The 23,802-nt window shown below is 37.8% G+C and overlaps 1 protein-coding gene across 1 annotated transcript in view; it reads left to right on the top strand.

The window, feature by feature from the left end:
* The first annotated feature begins 14,056 nt into the window (after positions 1-14,056).
* Positions 14,057-23,802, top strand: part of Spase22-23 (Signal peptidase complex subunit Spase22-23) — a 71,424-nt gene continuing 61,678 nt past the window's right edge. The window contains exon 1 of the mRNA XM_090396825.1: positions 14,057-14,278. Within this exon, the coding sequence (XP_090252951.1) occupies positions 14,136-14,278 (143 nt within the window). The 5' untranslated portion in view covers positions 14,057-14,135. The remainder of the gene's footprint in view (positions 14,279-23,802) is intronic.

Below are 23,802 nucleotides of genomic sequence, written 5' to 3'. Positions count from 1 at the left end.
ACATCTTTTAAACAGCATTTATAGTATAACAATAAGTTATATATATTTTACAATTTTTGCTTTAAATATATTGAAGCGTTGTTTCTACAGCACTTCAATGTAATAAATAATTATTTTCCCCTTCCTGTTGATGTCGGTTGAGATGTGATGTCTCAGCTTGCATCCTCGAAGCTTTTTAATAAGCTTATCTGAGGATGACACCGGTTAGATATTTTTTTATTGATTTGATTGCTGTTTTGGAAGTAGGCTGGTGTTTGATAGGTCAAATGAATGATCTGAAAGGTCTGATCAAAGTGGAATTGCCGATATATTCTGGTGTTATTACATCTGTCTTGTTGGTTCACATTCATTTTTATTGCAGTCTTCTTTATGAACTAATTAGGAGACTTTTTTTAACTGTGGTAGTCTTTCTATGTTTTCTGAGCTTTTGATTTGTATCAGCTTTGAAGTTAATAATAAAAATAATAATAATTTTTTATTGTTCTTTCAAATATTTACATATGTACAATGATCATCTATTCAGTATATTATTTTACAAGGTTCAGGACTTTGTGCTACATGTAAAGAGATTTAAATAGTAATGATGATAACATAGTTTTTTTTAATAACAATCACAGTAATAATTTACAATTATATTGTTCAGAGTTACATAAGTTGTATAATATTACATGTTGTAGTTTACTATTTTTTTTTTCAAGTTTGAAAAGGTGTGATTATACAACAGTATTTACACATATGCAATCAAAATATTATATTTCCTAATTCTCACAAACATACGGTGTAAACTCATGATTTACAGTTTTTTTATTACATTGCATACATTTGTTAGTTATCACATACATTACATACATTTGATTACATATGATACTTACATTACATACATTTGTTTACATATAATGCATACATTACATATATTGGTTTAGATGTGATACGTACATTACATACATTCGGTTACATATGATACATCTTGGTTGAGAAGTAATTTCTTTGCTTTCATCCTCGAAGCTTATATGTAAGCTTATCTAAGGATGACACCAGTTGGTTTTTATTTATTGGGTTTTTTTTGCTGTGTTGGGAAGCTACGAAATCTATGATTGAGATATTCGCACGCACACACGCACGCACGCGCGCGCGCACGCACGCACACGCACACGCACGCACGCACGCACACACACACACACACACACACACACACACACACACACACACACACACACACACACACACACACACACACACACACACACACACACACACACACACACACACACACACACACACACACACACACACACACACACTATAACAACGTATGCACCGAAAGCATACGTTGTTATAGCGTATCTTAGTATATTTTGGAATAGTGCTTTGTATATTAGTGTTTTTAGGCATGTGGAAACTATGTCTTTTAACATGTAGGGTTTGCCAGCTATTGTTCGGAGTTTGTTGTGTAGATGGTTTATATGGCTATTTCAGTTCATATCTGCATCGAAGTAAATTCCAAGATATCGTATTGTTTCAATCTGAGTGATTATGGTGGTTTCGCTGTTCTGTGTGTTTTTTATGGAGAGTGGATGTTGGATGGTTATATATTTGTCATCATCTGGTCGAGTCGGTGGATTTCTGAATATCATTAATTTTGTCTAATCTGAGTTTAGATGTATTTGTTTGGGCAATGTTTGTGTTATTATGGATGGATATTATCGCTGTATCGTCTGCGTATGGGAATATATTACCTTTCAGAGGTAGCCGATTAATATCGTGCGTGTAAATGTTGAATAGAGTTGAGGAGAGTACAGCTTCCTGTGGCACTCCACAGGTTACTCGAAGCTCTCTACTTCGGCTTGACCCAATACGTGTGATATGCTTTCTATTTTGGAGGTAGTTTGTAAACCACCTGTGCAGAGAACCGTCCATTTTAACATGCCTCAGCTTTTCTAACAAGGTTTGATGTGTGAGTGTTTCAAATGCTTTAGTTAGATCAATAAAAACTACCATTGCAATTTTGTTTTTGTCTAAGGCGGTATTAATTGCGTTTTTAAAGTCTTCCAAGAGAGATGTTGTTCCCTTATTTTTCTGAAACCACATTGTGTTTTGGGGATAATATGAAAGGTCTCTGTATATGCTGTGATTTTCTTCAGTACGATCCGTTCCATAATTTGATTGATAATTGGTAATGTTGCTATGGGTCTGTAATTGCTGATTAAATTTATTTTTCCACGTTTGTATATGGGTGTGATTATGGCGGCCTTTAGCATAATATTTTGTTTATTAATTTTAGTAGGATAGAACCTAAGCTAGTCGCATGTTTCTTGATATCGTTAGGTCTTATACCATCAATTCCTGGGCCTTTTCTTGGTTTGATATTTAATGTATTGCAGAGAAAAGTTCTGTTTTATGGATGTGAACCATAATGTCTGTTTTGATTGTGGTGCAAGTGGAGGATCACGTTTTGTGATTGGGGGAATATTTCTGTGCAAGTCTTGGATGGAGTCTGCAAAGTATTAGTTAAAGTCATTTGATAGTAGTTCGATAGGTTTTGCGTCTTTCATGAAGATGTGTTTTATGGTTTCGGAGGCGGTGGTGTTGGGAGCACAATCTAGCATCTCGTTGATCAGCTGCTAGGTTTGCTTCGTGTTGTTTTGTGCAGAGGTTAATTTGTCTCTGTAGTAGTTTCTTTTTGCATTTCTTATTTGTGTTGTAAGGCATTTCCTTGTTATCCTATATTCAGTTTTTAAAGCTGTGTTATTTGGATATCGCCCTTTCTTGTATTTCTAGGATTAAGTTTTGTTATCCAAGGATTTTGGGTTGTTTTTTTGAGCGAATTCTGATTTTTCTTTGCAGCTTTCTTATATATTTCCTCCAGTGTGAGTCTAATGTTGTTGCATAAGATATCTGCTGAATCTTATGCCATGTGTTCCCAGTTGGTTTTCTTATTTCATGGTTGACTACTTCTTCGTCTGTCATTGTTTTGTGTTGCTTTTCTTCTGTGGGGCGTTGCATGAATATTGTCTTAGTGTGCAGGTTTAGAGCCGTGAAGTAATGATCTGCAACTTTGCATTTTATGACTGATGCAGTGTAACGTTTTGGTGGTGCTCAGACGTTTATGTGATCTAGGCAGAAAGCAGTGATAGTATTTCCGAATATTTCTTCTCTAGTATATGATGTTATTGTTGGTATTAGATTATACATGGATAGCGTGTCTAGGTATTGTACAGTGCTGTTCTGGTTTTCGTTTGCAATCTGGTTTCGCGCCTGGTAGGAGTGTAGTCTCCCCCTTGGGGGAGACCACACTCCTACCAGGCGCGTCCCCCGGGTGGCGGATGGGGAAAACCAAATGGGTTGCTCTGAATAAAGAATAAAGAGCCGTGGACCAAAGGATGTAGCAGAGGCATGGCAAGCTGGCTACATTATTATGCCAGTAACTTTCATGAGCAGGAGAAAGTCTACAAACCGAGATAGTGCTACTGCATACGGGACAACCGACGCGCCTACTCAAAGACCACATATAGTAGGTGAGAAATCAGCAATGTGGTCAGCCAAGGATGTGAAACATGTAGCCACCCTCAACATAAGATCACTATACCGACCTGGAAAATTACAATTAGTCCAGGAAAATTTAAAATGACTGAAATGGAGTATTTTAGATTTATCAGAGACACATTGGGGCAGAGATGGATTCATGGATTTACCAGAAGGAAGCCTGTACTTCTCAGGAAGAAAAGATAACATACACAGAAAAGGAGTTGCATTACTAATTGAAAAGAAACTCACACACTCAATAATTGAAATAAACCCAGTGTCTCCAAGAATAATAACAGCCAAACTTCAAGCAAAAGAAAAAGGTCAAACAATTAAAATTATCCAAATATATGCACCAGACAGTAACCATTCAGAGGAAGAAACGGAAAATTTCTATGAAGGACTACAACAGGAATTAGATAATCCCAAAAATAGAGAACTCATGATAGTGATGGGAGATTTTAATGCTAAAATAGGACAGTTCACAGCAGACAAAAAAGATGTTATGGGGAAATTTGGATACGGAGAGCTTAACGACAGAGAACAATTACTCCACTTCTGTAAAGCAAACGATCTAATGATTACAAACACATTGTTCTATCAACGCCCTAATAATAAATATACATGGACATCCCCAGATGGTAATATAAAGAACTGCAGAGACTATATCATCATAAACAAACAATGGAAAAGATCAGTAAATATTGTACGAACATTAAGAAGTTTTGATTTTGACACTGACCACGAAATATTAACTGAAAAACTGAAGTTAAAATTCAACAGTAAAAATAATATCAGATAAGAAGAAAACATCAACCTATCAAAACTAAAAGATAGCTCAAGCAGAAGTCGATTTTTAGAACAGATGTACTTGAAATTAAAACCCTCCATCTTACAGAACAGCGGAAAATTCTGGGAAGAAGGAAAAGAAACAGTGTTATCAATTGCAAAAGACACTCTAGGTTCCAAACCCAAAATAAACAAACAGTGGATAACCCAAGAAATCATAGCTACCATAGAAGAGAAAAGAGAGGCCAAGATACTTGTAAACCAACAAAACAATGAAGAGAAAGATTAGGTAAGATTAGGCCTAGATTCTCTTATTTAAGTTATCTCTTGAACGGGCGACTGTAGCAGCTTCTTTAAATGTTCTGGAATGGTAGTTGTCTTCTATGTAGGCCTAATCTTACCAGATATATGGAAAACTCTAATCAGATCATTTAACCAAAAAGAAATGAACTTTCATGAAAATTTCATAAAATATCTCAACAAATAAAACGTTGCGTTTGCAACACGCGTATTATATCATTGTATCACGCACAGTGATAACTTTATATAATTTTTAGAATTGTCGGTTAGTTTCCTAGTTTTTGTTGCTTTCTATTGCTTACCAGTGTATTCCATTGAAAATACTGACAGATATCAGTCAGTGAAACGTTGGATATTAAACTAATATTTACTTGACTAACATACAGAATTAAGTCTTTAATTTATTAATGCTAGTAGTCAAGAAAAAAAAGTCATAATAATAATAATAATTAGTCATACCCATTTGCGGTACGTTATACACTTATCCAGGGCTGTACTGATAAGTTTTCCTGAGGCTGGTAAGGCCCTAGGCGCTAGAGTGCTCAGGGCCCTTAAATTGGCCTTAATTTTTCGGGACATCCACCTAGAGCCTCCTGCGACTGTGCATAAGTATGGCCCTAAACCTATCTATTGCATGGTAGTCTCTCAGATGACTTTGCAAACTCCAGAAATATAAGCATCTATGAATCTCTTCTATCAACTATTGTACCCACACTATTATAAAATAAGTAGATCAATAAAACACGATCATTCTTTAACAGATTTGTGCTGATCCACATAAATGCAAACAGCGCCATGCTTCAACTTTATGCAGGTGAGTAATCTTGTCTCTATCCACTCTTTATCTATTCCTATTCCTTATATATCCAACTCTGCATCTGATCCTTAACTAATTTCCCGAAACCTCTCCAGCAATGCAAACGCTGTCATGATAAACATTTTATTTCACCTTTATGCAGTTGAACAATTTGTCTTTATCCATTCGTCATTTATCATGCCCTCATTACGACAATCATTAAACAAAAAGTCATTGGAAAGAGCATTTCTTTAATAAATTCTTTTGCAACACTAGGCGAAATCCCATCATATTTAAGTAGGCTGACCATACGTACCGTTTGGAACAGGACAGTTTTTTCACATCCGGTTTTTTCACATTTCCCGGCCGTCCCGTCGTTTGAATAACAATGTCACTTTTTTCCCGTTTTAAACAAAAATTATAAATATACTTTAATATTGGTCAATGATAAATTATTATCTGCAACCCATAATCGTATATCAATATCATCGATACCAGTAATTTGTATAACCATGTAATCGCATTGTTCGATTCTAAATATTAATGTCTGCAGTGATTTATTCAGAGAAAATAAAATAATACCTGTTGGCAACACTAGTGCGTCTCAGACGCAGCATCTGTTCTGCTGTAGCGTTAGTTTTCGTTTTGCCTGTATGCTAATCGGCGGCTGATGATTTACATTTCATATTTTTTAAAGTTTTAAGTCTTATTTTGTAAAGCTTTAATCCTTGTAATGCCAAAGAGGCAAAACTACAGTTTTAATGAGGAACTCCAGAAAGAATTCAAATTTACCAAAGCTTGTCCATTTATTAAAATGGACAATCTCTGGTGATGGAACTAAAGTGGTATGCCAACTATGTTAAGTCCAGTGGTGGCTCGTGGCTTGAAATCGTGGGAGTGCTGCAACTTTGCAGCACCTTTGGATTTGCCGAATCATCTTTTTCGTCATGTCCACGTAAAGGAATTTCAAAATTTCCACAAAATAACATACAGTAAATTATCTTGGATAAAATGTCATGTTTTAGCAACTTTTTTGTTATGCTCATTAACTGAAATTCTGTAGACCTCACTAACATTTTGTTTAATATCTATAGTTCCTAAAAGCGACAAAGAAAGTCCATTTTCAATATTGTTTTTTGACGTTTCATGTTTTTCAGTTTTTTCTTTCATTTTATTTATATTTAGGAAACCATCCTTTGTCCATTTCGTATCACCTCCAAACAACAAACACGGAAAACGAATAGCGCATTTTTCACTTCACAACCACACAGCCAACTTTTTTTTTATACCACTCTGTATTAAAACTTCTAATGTACTTCTTATCATTGCTTATTCCTGGCTGAGATATTTGAATATAGGGTAAAGGACAGCCTCTTAATTTAATAGAAACTTTCAAAGCGAGAGTCAACTGTGAAAATTTAAGTTTTGATAGTTCACTTACAGTCACTACTGTCACGGAACGTATTTCTCGAGGTTGCATTTCTGAGGTCATAATTGTCAATAACCCCAATAATGTTCTAAAATAAAAACTATAACAAATGTTATGTATTTAAAAAACATCAGCTCGTTTATGGTGAGACGTGTGATAGTGATTTGCAGCACGTGAAACTCTTGTTGCTTATTATACTGTGCGTCACAGAGAAAGTTTTCACGCAAATGATTACTTGTGAACATTGATAAATAAAATTTTTGAACCAAACATTTTTTCATCACGTACCAAAACAGAAGCAGGAATTACCAACGTTTTATCACAACACATTCTGGGCCAAGTAACAGAGGATTTGAATAAAACAAAAAAGCATTACAGTCAGTTTAGATCAGTGGTCGCCAAATATAACAATGTCAGATCGACCCTCTGGGGTTGATATGACATTGTTAGGGGTATATTCGGGCTCAGGGGTCGACAGAAAAATATAAGACATCATTGTATGGGTAATATTTAATTCGGTTAACTTAGATTACCTCCATGACAAAAGACATAGAAGTAATTATTATTATTAATATTATTACTTCAACGACTCTAGTGAGTCCTTAGACTCATCGAGGGAGGCCCTAAACATCATGTCCACACAACTATATGACATTCTCACAGTATCTATTATACCTTGCCTTGAACTCGCTGACCGTCATAGCACCCACAAGACTCTGGCAGCTTATTCCACTCATTTACCACTCTAAAAGTAAAGAACCCAGCTCTAACACCACTGCTAACCACACTCTTGCCCAGCTTCCATAGGTGTCCCCTAGTTCTCCCACAACCAGTCCTGATCTCAAAAATATCATCTGAATTAATCCTATAGAATATCTTTAGCAATTTGAATGTCTCTATCACATCTCCCCTTTTCCACCTATCAACTAGGTTCTGCAACCCACAAATCTTCAACCTGTTCTCATATGGTTCATTCCATAGACCTGCTATCATCTTAGTCAGTCGCCTCTGGATCCTCTCCACCTCCTCCCCATCAAGAAGGAACCGAGGTGACCAAATCTGGGCACAGTAGTCGAGATGAGGTCTTATCAAGGCTCAGTCAGAGGTACAATAACTTGCTTGTCTCTGCTCGTCAAGGTATTTTTCAACAACCAAGTGAGTTGATGAGCTGATTTAGCTACTTTTGCAATGTACCCCTAAACTTCATCTCCCTATCCACCAACACCCCCAAGTCCCTGGCCTCATAAATATCTTGGAGTACAGTTCCACCAATGTGGAACTGTACTCCACGAGATTGATCTTTTCACCACCGCTGCTAATCTTTTCACCACCGAATGCATAACCTTAAATTTTGTCACATTAAATTGACATCCATTCTTCTTACCCCAGAACTCCAGTCTATCCAAGTCGTCCTGCAAGATTTTGATATCTTCTGCATTCACTATTGCGCTACAAAACTTTGTATCATCAGCGAACAAATGAACTGTTCCTCTTAGATCCTTCCCTATATCGTTAATGAACAAATTAAACAGCAGTGGTCCAAGAACAGAACCATGTGGCACACCACTAGTCACAGGCCATCTTTTGGACTCATGAATAAACTACTCTTTGATATCTCTCCATAAACCACCCACGTATCCATCTCACCAACCCTATATCCATTCCCATATGTTGTAGTTTACGGATTAGAATTCCATGTGGTATCCTGTCAAACTCCTTTGCCAGGTCTAGTAGTATCAGTCTAAACCCATTTCTCTTATCCAGTTCAGCTTTCACCTGGTTATAAAATTTGAGCAAGTTACTGAGGCATGATCTACCCTTCACAAAGCCATGCTGTCCCCTGTACAGTATCTCATTTTCATCAATTCATTCCTGTATTTTCCCCTTGACTACTTTCTCCAAGACCTTGACAACGACTCCTGATATGCTGATCGGTCGGTAATTTGCAACCGTAGTCTTGGATCCTCCTTTATGCAGTGAAACTATTTTCCCCTCTTTCCACACCTTCGGGACTAAACCAGACCCGAGACTCAGATTAAACAACATAGTCAAGGGCACTGATAATTCCTTAGCCGCTTCACACAAGACCCATGCTGGTATACCATCCAATCCCACAGATGTATTCACATTAAGGTTCTGTAATAGACTATTCACCTCCACTTCATTCATCACAATTCACGTATAAACTAATGGTTCCTTCATTTTTTCAATATCACCACCTGGATGATATACTTTTGCAAAGTGCGCGCTCAGTAACTCCACTATATCGACTGATTCAGTGACCTCCTTACCATCGTCATTCCTTAAAATCATTTTGCCGTGTACAGTTTTTTTCTTGCTTGCAGCATATTGAAAGAACTGTTTGGGATTCGCTTTAGCTTGCATAGCTAGTTTCGTTTCATAATCCGCTTTTGCTTTTTTTACCACACTCGTTACCCTTCTGGCCTGCACTTTATACCGTTCGTGTGCCTGCAGGTCACCCCTTTCTTTAAATTCCCTCCACAGTTGTTTTTTTTTTTTTTTTTTGCAGCTCAAGGTTAATGGTGTTATTCATCCATTTAACCCCTATTTGTTTTACTATTCGGACCCTAGGTATACAATCAGCCATAACCTCCTGTAAATGCTCCTTGACCACTTCCCATGCTCTATCGACGTCCAGCCCTTGCAGTTGTACATGCCATGGCACTGATCCAAGCAATCTCCTAAGCTTGTCATAGTTGCCATCACGGTAATTCCACATATACTCTGTCTTAATCGAAAATTCCACACCTTTAGCCACCTCCCAGGTCAATCTTATGATCAATCTCATCAATAGGTGACAACATGGTCATATTCATTACAGTCAAATTCCGAGATGCTATTACCAGGTCAAGCACTCTCACACCCCTAGTATTTTCAATTACATGCTGTCTCAGATAGTTATCCCTTAATAATTGAATAAAATCCATTTCCTTCCTCACATGTGTCCTCTCCTCCTTCCAATCAATGTTACCATAGTTGAAATTCCCATAATAATTACCTTCCTTACACTCATTTCATCAATTTGTTTATGCATACTATCTCCATCATCTAATCCATCACCTGGTCTATAGCAGCATCCAACTGTATATTTTGTTCTGCCAGTCTCAATCTCACACCAAATAGCCTCAAATGAGCTCCTTTCACTTTCCTGCGATACAACTTCGATTCTTTTTGGCTGCAGTTTATCAGATATCATCAATACCCCCCCCCCCCCCGATTTTATTCTCTCTGTCCCTCTTAAACACACTATAATCTACACATTCTATCCCACTAACTATATCATCTTCCGTCAGCCATGTTTCACTAATGCCAATAACCTGTTGCCAGGAAGAGCCAATCAAGGCCAAAAATTCTTCCTTCTTGTTCCTAATACTCCTGGCATTAGTATACATGAAATGCAGAGGTCCCTTTGTCCCACCCCTATCTTGATGCGTTATTCTAAATATCTCATTCCCATTTTTTGTCCTTAGTGCTGGCTCGGGTACATTATATACATTCTTACACTCAAATGTCTCACTGATGTCTGCATATCCACCCCCCCCCCCTCCTTGGGAGTTCTAGTTTCCCTGGTTCTGCACATCCATTTTCACTTCATTCAGCAACACTTTTTCCAGTCTCCGCACACCAAGTCCATTCAAATGCAGGCCATCCATCTTGTATAAATACTTTCGCCCATCAAACTCATTACACACGTCCACGAATTCCACACCACACCGTCTGCATAACCTGCGCATAATGTCATTTGAGATTATGGCCCTCCTTCTAAACTCATCTCTGTCATACCGCGGCAACAGACTCACCAATCTAACTCTGTCACTCTCTTCTTTCGCTACCTTTAACAATATTTTCAAGTCCTCTCTCATAAAAAATTTATCACCTTTCAATTCATTCGTACCCGTGACAACGCAATTAAGAGTGAAACGAATAATGACAACGCAATTAAGAGTGAATCGTGGAAGCATCTTACTCCATCTTACAGGTCCATGAATAGGACCTGTAAGATGGAGTAAGGTCATGAAAATAGTTACTGAGGCCAATCAAGTAAGCCAAAGTGGCGTATTTACCAATAAACGGGTTGATGGTTCCTGCCCGCCGGCGCAGTGGGACCGAGATTGCAACACGTGCGTAGTTCTTATTTACTGATACTTACACGTATTTGATCCCAGTCTCATTTTTGCGCATCGACATACAATTGAGCGTCCGTGTTCTAAAATTCATCAACATACATATTATAATTCAATCGTTATTCATTCACGAACTAAACTTCTCTATGTTGAAGAGTTGAGCAGCGCTGGTAGTAATACCAGTGATATTAATACCAGTAGTTTATTAGTATCACTAGTAATAGCAGTGATAATACTAGTGGTAATAGTAGTAGTAATAGTAGTAGTAATAGTAGTATAATAATATATACTATATTATACATACAATAAACACTGTAACTATAAAATAAACACTCTAAAAACCCACATAAGCGTCTTTTTTTGCTTTCCTATTATAATTACGTAATAGTAAAATATAGGGGTCGATAAAAAGTCAAGAAACACTTGAAGGGGTCGACGGGCAAATGATCTTGGCGACCCCTGGTTTAGATGCATCAAACAAAAAAGACATCAGACTTTTTCCATTCGTTGTGCGGTACGTTTTGCCAAATTGTGATGTTCAAGACAAAATTATAAACTTTATTTCCTTACCTGGTGAAACATCTGACACATAGTGTGCTATGTTAAAGAAGCAAGTGACAAATTTGCCTTAGAAAACAAAATTGTTGTTTTGTGTGTAGAGAAGACGAACACCAATTTTGGCGGTTGCAAAAGTCTTGGCAAACATAATGTGTTTATGTAATAAAACTCTTTTTATCGTCTTACTTTTTCATGAATACAGGATATGACATAACCCTAGTTCCATTTTTGTCATCCAAATGTCCCTTTTTTGTCTCAAAGAAATAGGCAAAAGTTGGTCGATTGGTAGAGCCTCTGCTACTAATGGCTCGCAAAACGTTAAGCAAGTTTGAGCGCGGTTAGTAGTTGGAAGGGTTCAATCGTTCGATGCTGTTGGCACATTCTTCCTCGATGAGTCTTTTGACTCCCTGGAGGAGTCACATAATAATAATAATAATAATACTCAGCCTAGATTTCAGCGCCTTATTCACATGAAGATTACTTAAACACTTAAAGGCTTCTAATTCATTCCTCTTTTTCATCACTCTGTAAACCTTAATAAATGATCATTAAATACTCCCAATGTAACTTTTGCCTTCGGCTCGCCTACATTATCTCGAATCAGTAGATTCATCCTCCTATAACTATTCACTCTTTTGCTAGCCTCAGAACGGAAAATCTCACACAGATATTTCCTACCCTATTTCATTAGTGTCCTCTCAGACTCTATCTTCTTCTTTCATATTATGTTCGTCACTCTTCTATCCTGCTCTTTGTACGGTTTATATTTACATTTCCTCCACAATGGTCTCTTTTTCCGTAATTCTTGTTAAATGTCCATGTTCTTCTCTGTGACCCTGAATATATTTACTCTTTATGATTTAGCCACGCAATCTGTTAATGTGTGTGTGTGTGTGTGTGTGTGTGTGTGTGTGTGTGTGTGTGTGTGTGTGTGTGTGTGTGTGTGTGTGTGTGTGTGTGTGTGTGTGTGTGTGTGTGTGTGTGTGTGTGTGTGTGCGTGCGTGCGTGCGTGTGCGTGTGTGTGTTGTTTTCATTTAGCAATGCAGTCTGTAATTCCATTATTAAATGTTTCTCAATAAACGCCATGATAAATCCTTGTGTGTGTGTGTGTTTTTTGTTTTCATTTAGCAATGCAGTCTGTAATTCCATTATTAAATGTTTCTCAATAAACGCCACGATAAATCCTTACAGCACACCAACATATCCACACACGCACAGGCATACACTGACACAAATTAGAAAGAAATCAATGGATACCCTAATGGACAAGGTGCATCATACTATGTAATAAGTCATGTGTTTGTAGCCGGTTTAAATTGGAAGCATGAATATGATGCTCCAATATTGACAAATTGGTCCTTCCCAGGTCAACAGTCAGTGATACCATACTCAGATGAAAGTGCAGGGAGTGAAATGCAAGTTCTACCTGATGTGGACAGCCCAAGACACTCACTGAAAGCGACCGTAAGGTGCTACAAAGGAAATATGCAAAAATCACCATTCTTCGGCGGACATGGTGATGGTGGAATTCTGGACATCGATGGAATACGAATCTGCACAAAATCATTCCGAACCAAGGTTCATAAGATGGGTTTCGATGGTAGGACCGTAATATGCAAGGTCCACATTATTCGATCGTCTTTAAAAGCGAATACAGTGAGACGTGGAAGCAATGGAAAGGTGTGCAATGGTACGACGAATCACATACCCTCTAATGAACAGATGGACGTGTATGGTGGATGCCCGGTGAACGTATCTTACTAGAGTGCCTAACCGAACTATGAAATTCGGAGGTGAGGATGTGATGGCATGATCCTGTTTTTCCAAGTTTGGCCTCGGACCTCTGTTTGTGGCTCCACGAACTTTGTACTCCGAGAGGTACCTCAACTTTCTGGACAATGCAATGCTTCATACTTTGTGAAATTTCTACGATACTGATTATTGTCTCTTTCTGGAAGACAATCCACCCATGTGATAAGACTGCTGTAACTGTGTAGTTTGTTGACAAGAACTTCGCCATACTTGACTGGCCTCTATAGAGTCCCGAGTTTAATCCTATTGACATCTATAGTATGAACTGGAGCTTCGAGTGAAATCAAGAGACGTCCGTCCTACAACAGTCCAAGACCTCATTACATGACTACAGGAAGAATGGTCAATGATTCCCATTGATTGCTATCGAAAGCTTGTGGAAAAGAACCCATTAGGATTGCTGTGATTCATATCTATTTGTTCTTTCCACAGTGGTGTCCATTGACTTCTTTCGAAGCAGTGTGTGTGCGTGTGTTTTGAAAAATGGTTGTAATAATAATAAACCTCGAAATATTCTGTTAATAAAATTTGGCAAAACGTTTTAAAAACTTAGCTATAATTAGAAAAAATACTGAGTAAACATATGCTGCTTGCTTTTATCGTATAGTGTTGTGCAGGATTTCTTGGAATATTGAAGCCGAAAACATATTGAAAAGCTTTACAATTTTTTTGGAAAAAGTTTCGCCGTATCATTTTGAATGGTGTCGTTGTTAACTGAGTAAAGTTGGGATGTGTTATGATTTGATGTGATGTTTCTTTTAGTTTTGTACTTTAGATTGTTGAGATGAATACTTTTCTTTCACGAGCTAATGCAATTTTCGCCTTTACCCTTAGTGTATTGGCAGGGTTAACATTTTTGTGTTTTCTTTCCACAGCATTTAATGAGTATAAGGCTAATGTTACAGTGAAAACAGTAAAAGCTGTTGTGTAAGTTTCGCTTTCTTTTGTTGTTGTTTCAGACAGCATTTGATATGTTGTAAACAGATTTATTTTTTTCATTTATAATGACATAGTTCTATAGTAGCTTCTGTAATAATAAGTTTTTTTTTTTATCGCTTCTTTAAACATCGAATATTACCAAACGTAAGCTTTACCTTCCACTCCAATAAGGCTGACGTGTCACCCGATAGAATCATTAATGAACCGTTGCTGCCAGTGTCTCCCAGAATATTGGAGGTGGTGGTGAAATAGCGTATCCGAATATATGCTTACTTGACAGCATTAAAATTAATCTTCAGTATTGAATTATTTTAAAAAGGAAGTTTTCATCATCTCAGCATACGCCGAAAATGTTCAAACTTTCAGCTTTCCATATATACCATTGAACTGTTTCACGCGTTGTGACCTAACTCATCCACTCAGGGTGCTTTCGCCATTTATCACATAATAGCGTAATTATTATTATTAATATGGGTACTCCATGAAATCAAGACTCATCTTGGGAGATCCACTTTATCCATTAACACAATACCTATCACACATCTCCTTAAACCTGTTCACTGTGAGGGCTCTTGCAACCACCTCTAGCAATCCATTCCACTCATTTACCACACTCCAAGTAAACTAGTCAGCACACCCTTACTAACTACACTCTTAGACAACTTCCGAGTGTGACCCCCAGTTGCTTATTAGGCTGGCTGGAGACCCACGTTGATAAAATTTATCGGGTTACTAAAAAGTGTTTATATATGTATATGCTTCAAGAGAACTAGGGCTTCACTATAACAAAAAAAAACCCAACATACATTATATCAGATTTAATATTTTTATTTCAAAATATTGCAATCAATTTTCTTTATATCAGGTGTAAAATATATATTAAAAATATATATATAAATTAATTCAGCATTCCAGATACCTAGCATCATCAATCCCAATGAAATAATAAAATCTTTAAAAAAAGAAATTTAAGTTGGAGTAAAAAGTTACATAAATGTTTTTCTCTAGCAAATTCATCAATTATTTTGGAAGTATTGATATTATTTAATAGTTCTTGTTCCACGTACATTAGTGCCACACTGCTTAACCTTTCTTCTGACATCGTACTCCTTAGATAGTTTTTTAATCTTTTTAAGACAGAGAAAGATCTTTCCTGATGAATTGGAAATAGGAATAGTCATGAAATTTTTTAAAATACTTTCTACATTTGGAAAAATTGTATCCTTTTGAGCTTGGAGCCCATTGCAGCTGCCAGGTCTCCAACATATTGATCCACCTCTGCTGATCCTTCTTTTTTTTTCCTCTCTACTCCCTATTTATTTGAAAAATTTCTTTTGTGTCAATCTTATCGAATCCTTTAGTAGCATACATGTTTCTATCATATCCCCTCTTCTTTGCCTGTCAGCTAAACTTTGCAACCCACACACCCTTAGTCTGTTCTGGAACATTCCACAGACCTGTCACCATCTTGGTCACTCATCTCTGAAACCTCTTCACCACCTCTTGATTCCCAAGAAATGCAGGTGACCTAATCATGTGGCCTAATCATAGCCTCATAAACAGGGATAATAACCTCCCTCTTTTTACTTGTCAGTATATTCTTCAGCTTCCAAGTAATCTGAGCTATTTTGCCAACTCTTGTAATATTTCCTCTGAATTTGAAATCTCTCTCCTTTATTTCCCCAGATCCCTACCATCATCAATTCTCTGTAAACCAATACCATCAGTATGATACAAAATGTGTAATCTTTTCATCCCAAAGTGCATTGTCATGCATTTTACAACATTGAATGTAAAATATTCATTGTTGTAAAATGTCTATATTACCTTAACAACTTTTGCCCTCTCTAGTTTTGCATCATTGGCAAGCAACCTGAACATCCCCTTTCAAATTTGCTATATCATGAATGTACAAATTAAAGAGTAATGGTCCTAGTACAGAGCCTCAGTGCACTCCACTAGTCACCCTCATTTACCTCCACCATACACCACCTTCTGATGTCTATCAGCCCCTCCCCTCCTCCCAAATCCATGCCACAGTCTCATATCCATTTCCATTTGCTCCAACTTATGTAATAATTTTCCATGCAGTGTTCTGTTAAATGCCTTTTGCAAAGTCTAGCAGTATCATGGTATAGCTATCCTTTATACAATTCTGCTGTCTTATTATTATAAAAGGTGAATAAGCTTATCTACAAGATATAAGGTATAAGTATATCTACAAGAAAAAGGTGAATAAATTACTGAGGCAGGACCTACCTTTTACAAACCATGCTATCCTATAGCGTATCATATTCCTATCCACCCATTCTTGAATTTTATTTTTATCATTATTATTATTTCGTGACATCTCCAAGGAGTCCAAAGACTCATTGAGGGAGGTACCTTGCACCTACCCTACAACACTTCGTCTCTACCACTTCCATCTGTCACCATCATCTACACCACCACCATCTACTGCCCACCACCACTGCCACTAGTATTTTTTATCTGTAAATTGCATGTGTCCTGAGGGCCGATTTGGCTGTACTTTTAACTAACTTTTCCAATACTTTAAACACCCTCCAGAGAGATACTAAGTGGTCTGTAATTTGCCAGTTCTGTCTTGAAGTTGCCTTTATGTAATGGATCTATCTTACTTTCTTTTGACTCCCTTGGAACCTTGCCAGAGCTGAGACTTAGATTAAATAACTTTAATCTAAGTCTCAGGCACTTGTTAGAGGCACTACCAGTTCACTAGCACATTCGTGTTGCATAAGAGCTGGCATACTGTGTAGGCCCACTGCTATTTTCACATTGATATTTTTTCAATAAATTAAATACCTCTAGTTCATTTACTTCAATGCTCACATTAGTCTCTGTAACCTCAGTAACTGCAGTCATCACCTGGATGATATATCATCAGCACTGAGTAAAGTTATCTTTCCATAATCATTCTTTCCCTTACTTGCTACATAAAAAAAAAAAAAAAAAAAAAAAAAAAAAAAAAAAACTCTTTTGGATTTACTTTGTTCTGCTTAGCTAATTTTCTCTCAAAATCTGATTTAGCCTTCCTTACGATACTAGGAATCCTTGCCTGTGCTTTATATTGCTCATGGGCATTCTGATCAGCTTGTTGTTTATATTCCTTCCACAATGCTTTCTTTTTTTTTTTTTTTTTTGCAGCTGCTACTTTTTATTACTAGTCATCCACTTAATCCCTACTTAGTTTATCCTCCTGACCCTTGGTCAGGAGGATGAACTGCCCCCCCCCCCTGCTCAAACGATCCTTCATTGCTTCCCGTGCACTAATGACACTCATTCCCTGTAGTTTCTTATACCATGGCCTGCTCCACCTTGCCTCCTAAGTTTGTCATAATTGCCTGCTTTGTAGTTATGCATAAATCCTTTCTTAACTTAAATTTATGCATGTTGTGAGCAACCTCCCAGGACAAGACTGCATGCTCACTTTCCCCAATCAGGGGTTTAATTGCTACAGTAGTTACAGATTTGCTGATGCTGTTACCAGGTTCAACACTCTCTCAAACCCCTGGTTCCAATGATCACGTGCTTTTTTGATGTAATCACCTCTTAGTAACTGTAGAAATTCCATTTTACCATGTGTCCTTTCCTCCTTCCAATCTATTTCATCATAGTTGAGGTCTCCTACGATAATTGCTCAGCCTGCACTCATTGTGCTAATCTGTTGATGCATGTCGTGCACATCTTCGGACTGCCATCCCTCCATGTTTTTAGCAGCAACCAACAATTTATTTTGTCCTATTGGCTTCTATCTCACATCAGACACCCTGAAATGAACCATTTCCATCAAATCTACAATTTTCCTTAACTTCAATTTTTGTTGGTTGAAGTTCTTTAACTATAATTAATAATTCCCCTCTTCCTGCCCTATTTCTTCTGTTTTCTGAAAATATAATATCCATGCCAGTCTGGCTGGCCGAGTGGTTAGCATATCTGCTCTCCAGCCAAAAGGCTGCGGGTTCAAATTCTGCTGTGGGCATGGATGGCTGTGAAAATGCTAGTAGTGGTAGTGGACAGTAGATGGTGTTGGTGGATCTGCGGTTCGTTGTAGTTGGTGGATTGGTGGAGACAGAGCTGTAGAGCAGGTGCCCTCCCTCGATGAGTCTTTGGACTCCCTGGAGGTGTCATATAATAATAAAATTACATTCTATCCCTGTAAGTACATCATTCTTTAAAAATCAGGTCTCAATTATTATTATTATTATCATCATTCAGGCCTCCATGGAGTCAAAAGACTCATCGTGGGAGGTCCTTCCTAAGAACATAAAGTCTGTCAAGACTCATCAAGGGGAGGTCCCCCCCCCTAAGAAACAGTCTATCATACCACTCATTAAACTCATTGACTGTTCTCACTCTCACCACTCCATCAGGCAATGCATTCCACTGTTCAACTACTCCTCACCCTCTTGCTCACAGTTTCCTTTCGTAACTTCCAGGAATGGCCTCTTGTCATTACTCCCTCCCGCTGTTCAACCAAGCGAAAGAACTCCCCAGTGTTAACCCTGTAACCATCTCTCAACAGTTTAAAAGTCTCGATCATATCACCTCTCCTTCTTCTATCCACCAAACTCTGCAGTCCACATTCCCTCAGCCGATCCTCGTAACCAAAATTGTACAGTCCTGAAACCATCTTTGTCATCCATCTTTGTACCCTTTCCACAGTTAATTTATCCTCTTCAAATCCTGGGGACCAAATCTGAGAACAATAGTTTAAGTGTGGTCTGATCAGAGACTTGTACAATGGAATGATAACCCTTTTATCTCTGCAGGTCAGTGTCCTTCTCATAATTGCAGCAATCCTCTGTGTTACCTTCACCACCTTTGCAATATGTCTCCTAAATTTCAGGTTTCTATCAATCATCAACCCCAGATCTCTTGTCTCACCTACTTCCTCCAGTATAACTCCTCCTATAGAGTGTGTAGCATCCCATCAATGTTTCCCAAACCTGAAGACCTTACAAGTCTCAATGATGCCAATAATTTTTGGCCAATTTGAGCTGACCATTGTGAAAAACTCTGCTCCTTTATTTTTGATACTTAGTGTACATGCATTTCAGTATCCCCTTGGGCTCACTGTTACCCTTACAGATTCAAAACCTGGGAAAGTGCACCCAACTCTTCACAATCATTCCTGCACTCGTACTTACCTATCCCAGGGGTGGCTATTTCTGGTCAGTCATTCCTGCCCTCACACTCATTTGTCCTAGGGATGGCTAAACACATGCTTGATTGCTTCTTCCCTAATATTGCTAGTTTTCCTGGGTTTTGTACTTCCAAATTGGGGTAATTTAATTTAGGATAGATTGTTCGACCATCATGCTCCTTGTTAGCTGATAGTTACAATCTGGGCTATTGATTATGCAATACAGTGTCAATGTCAACACAGTATTGTTCTTTATAATTTGGGCTAAAGAGTCTTATTTGGAAGACAATTTCTTGGGATGTTATTTCATAGAATCAAGTGAAAATTTCTACCCACATGAAACCAATGAGAATCATAGGCTTAATTCTGCATGATATATGGGCAATCTCTAGTCATATTCTGAAGTACTTCAGGTCTAGACTATCCAACAATCACCAGCAAGCACCTTGAAAGTAGATCTGGTAGATGATATCATGTGTAACACAAGTCATTTCATTTGCAGTATCAAAGTTTTCTACTGCATTTCAGTATGTCTTGTTTTTTCTGATTTTACTGTTTCTTTTACACAGACCATTGGTTTTGTAAGTAATAAAGCTTGTTGGGAATTCAGTTTGCAAATTAAAATTACATTAAATCAGCTACTATTAATTATCTGAAACCTTCATATTAGGAAGGCATGCAATTTTAATGCATAATAGAAGGTATACTTTTAAATGCAACAGAATTAAAGGATTACAAAATTGAGTGATTTGAATAATAATAATAAAAAAACTGGAGCAGTAGCATTAATTTTTTAAAAAGTCTAATTTCTTTCTGATGTCTAACCTAAATGTTAGAGCCTCTGTAGCTCAGTGGGTATAGATGAAGCCCTTTAGTCGCAAAGACCTGGGTTCGATTCCCATCCAAGATGGGAGGAACCTTTATCTGGTCTCTTTCGACTAAAGGTGAGTTAGCTGGTCTCACACAGAGGCAGGGGATTTTTTCACTCAGATACTCAGTTTTATTATTATTATTATTCAGGCCTCCATGGAGTCAAGAGACTTATCGATGGAGGTCCTTCCTAGGAAACATGAAGTCTATAATACCACTCCTTGAACTTATTGAACTGTTCTTGCTCTCACCACTATCAGGCAATGCATTCCATGGTTCAACCACCCCTCGTGCAAAGAAACCATTCCTCACCCTCTTGCTCGCAACTTCCAGGGATGGCCCCTTGTCATTGCTCATTCCAGCTGTTCCACCAAGTGAAAGAACTCCCCAGTGTCAACCCCGTAACTGCCTCTCAACAGTTTAAAAGTCTCGATCATATCACCTCTCCTTTTTCTATCCATCAAACTCTGCATTCCACATTCTCTCAACCGATCCTCATAACTATCATTGTACAGTCCTGAAACCATCTTTGTTATTTGCCTATGCACCCCTTTCCAGAGTTAACTTACCCCTTTCAAATCCTGGGGGACCAAATTTAAGAACAATAGTCCTTAAGTGTGGTCTGATCAGGGTCTTATACAATGGAATGGTAACTCTTATATCTGTAGGTCAGCGTCCTTCTCAGTATTGTGGCAATCCTCTGGGTTAGCTTCACCATCTTTGATATGCTCCCTGAATTTCAGTTTTCTATCAGTCATCCCTCCAGATCTCTCGTCTCCCCCTACTCCAGCACAGCTCCTCCAATCAAGTATGCAACCTCCCATCAATGTATCTCAAACTTCAAGACTTTACATTTTGCTGCATTAAACCCACACCCCCATTCATTTGCCCATCTGTCTGGTTTATTGAAATACTCTTGCAGGGCTGCCACATCTGCACTATTACTAATAACCCTTCCCAGCTTTACATCATCTGCAAACAACTGAATATCACCTTGCAATCCATTGACGATGTCATTGTTATAAAAGTTAAACAATACAGGTCCCAGTACTGAGTCCTGTGGAATCCCACTTGTAAACTTGTGCCTCCTTGATGTTGCCCCACTATACACAACTCTCTGATACCTATCAGACAGCCAATCCTGAATCCATTTGACTAACTCGATATCTAAACCCATGGGGTGCAACTTAAATATCATCTTATCTTGTGGCACCCTGTCAAATGCCTTTGCAAAATCCAAAAAAAATGGCAGTATATGCCTTTCCCTCAACTGCTCTTGTCACTTTATTATAAAAGGCAATCATATTACTAAAGCAAGAGCACCCCTTAACAAATCTATGTTAATTTCTCACAGATAACATTACCCTCATTTGCCCAATGCTGTATATGGCCCCTCACTCCAAGACCTTAACATCTACTGATGACACACTAACTGGCCTATAATTAGACACTTCCAGTCTGCTACTGCCCTTATGCAATGGCTATCTTACCTTCCATTCCTTGAGTACCTTTCCCGTAGCCAGACTTTCATTGAAAAGCCAGGTCAACAGAGCTGTCAGTTCTTTAGCACATTCTCTCAAAACTCATGGTGAAATACCATCCAGTCCCACAACTTTACTGACGTCCTTACGTACATTTTTGCCCTGTGAACATACACAGATCTATAGTCATAAAATACATACTTAATCCCTCATTAGAGGGCTTAAACCTTACTAAGGGATGGGGGGAGAAGCCACATGAAATAAACACCTAAAATATTAAATATACATAAATATTAAATGTACACCTGAAATGCAAATATACTATTTGCATTTCAGGTGTACTTTTCAAGGGGGGGGGGTGCATGAGTAGTTCAAGAAATAGTAGTACTTCAAATCCTTATGAGGCTGTCTCTGAAGAGTTCATGTAATCTTTTTTATTAGTTCATTTTTTAAGGTTCTAAAAATACTGTTTAAACTAATGGTTCTCCTTAGTAATAGCAGCAGCCTATAAGCAAGTAAGAATTAAGCCATCAATAAGAGAGCAGGAAAAGTATTGATTAAAAATGTGCTGTTTCTGCTACTTTTAAAGCTTCATGCTGGAAGAAAAAACAAAGTATTCCACATGAACTAAGAAATTTCTTTTGGGAAGTATATGAAACCTTTAGAGGTTAAGTTGATGTTTTTAAACTTCATCAATCATAGTTCAAATCCTGGAATAATAAAGCGGTGCATGTGTGTGTGTGTGTGTGTGTGTGTGTGTGTGTGTGTGTGCGTGCGTGCATGCTTATGCATAATAAATATTCTTAGAAACAGCACTCATCACATTGATCAGAGATAAGGAGGTTATTATGCCTTTTTTATAAGGCCTTGATACAGTCCCATCTGGACTGTTATGCATGGATTTGATTTATTAGGGGTGAAGAAGAGATGGATGATCCAGATGCAAGTGACCAAGATGGTGGCAAGTCTATGAAATGTTCCTTGGTTATAGAAGTTGGTTGTTAGTCAGGAAAGGGGGAGATAGGATAGAAACATGCTACTTAAAGGTTATTATAGTATTGATCTTCAATACATGACTGAAGATAAATATAATCACTAGAAATAACTTATTTCTCCTCCTCCTCTCCCACACACAATGGATTGAAGAATTCTAGATCATCTCTGGAATTTGAAGATCATAAAAATCTAGTCTTCATTCCCTTTCTTTGAGGATTAGATTTTTTTTTTTGTTTGGGGAGTGGTGAATGAGTGGAATGTGTTGCTAGAATCAGTTTTGAGTGCTTTATCTACAAGTGAGTTCAAAGTGAAATTTGACAAGTATTGTGAAATGTTAATGCTTGATGTAAGGTTTAAGGTCTCTTTTGATGTGCATACAAAATGGTCATGCCACTAAGTGCAGAAGTTTGACATAGCTTGGTGACCCTAAACAGCTCAATTCTCGTAGATAGGCTTAAACGTTGGTTGTACATGCATACTAAATAACTTAAGGAAATTACAACGTACAATAGAATACACGTTAAATTAAACTTTTAATATATTTCCAATATTTCGGCAACGTCATGTTGCCATTTTCAAAGGAACTTACAATAAAGACACGCAGAAACTAAACACAGTAAATGAGAACGAAGCAAGGAAGCTATGGTTTTTTTGAAAGTCCTGATGGTGTCCCCTAGCAGGCTATGTAGGTATTTTTGGCTGTTGGGCTGAAGGTCTCCTGATGTAAGCCTCCCAAATTTGGGGCAGTCTCATGCAACCAAATTTGTTGAGGTTTGGCATGTTTCTTAGGGCTGAGGCTGATTCCATGAATAGTCTTTCAAATTTGAACTTGCTATGGTGTATTATTGTGGCTTTCTTCCACCGTATTCTGTGGCATATATCCAGAGCATGGTCTGCAAGACCAGAGTGGCTGTACTGGTGAAACTGGATGTAATCCTTGTGTTCTGATATTCACTGTCCTGCCTGTTTGGCCAAAGTAGGACAACTTATAGCTTCAAGGG

Source organism: Typopeltis vanoorti, chromosome 8 (assembly GCF_054136105.1).
Source record: "Typopeltis vanoorti isolate ZY-2024b chromosome 8, IOZ_Tvanoo_1.0, whole genome shotgun sequence".
Taxonomy (NCBI): Eukaryota; Metazoa; Arthropoda; class Arachnida; order Uropygi; family Thelyphonidae; genus Typopeltis; species Typopeltis vanoorti.
The sequence above is the reverse complement of the archived record's forward strand: the minus strand, read 5'-3'. Positions and strand labels throughout refer to the sequence as shown.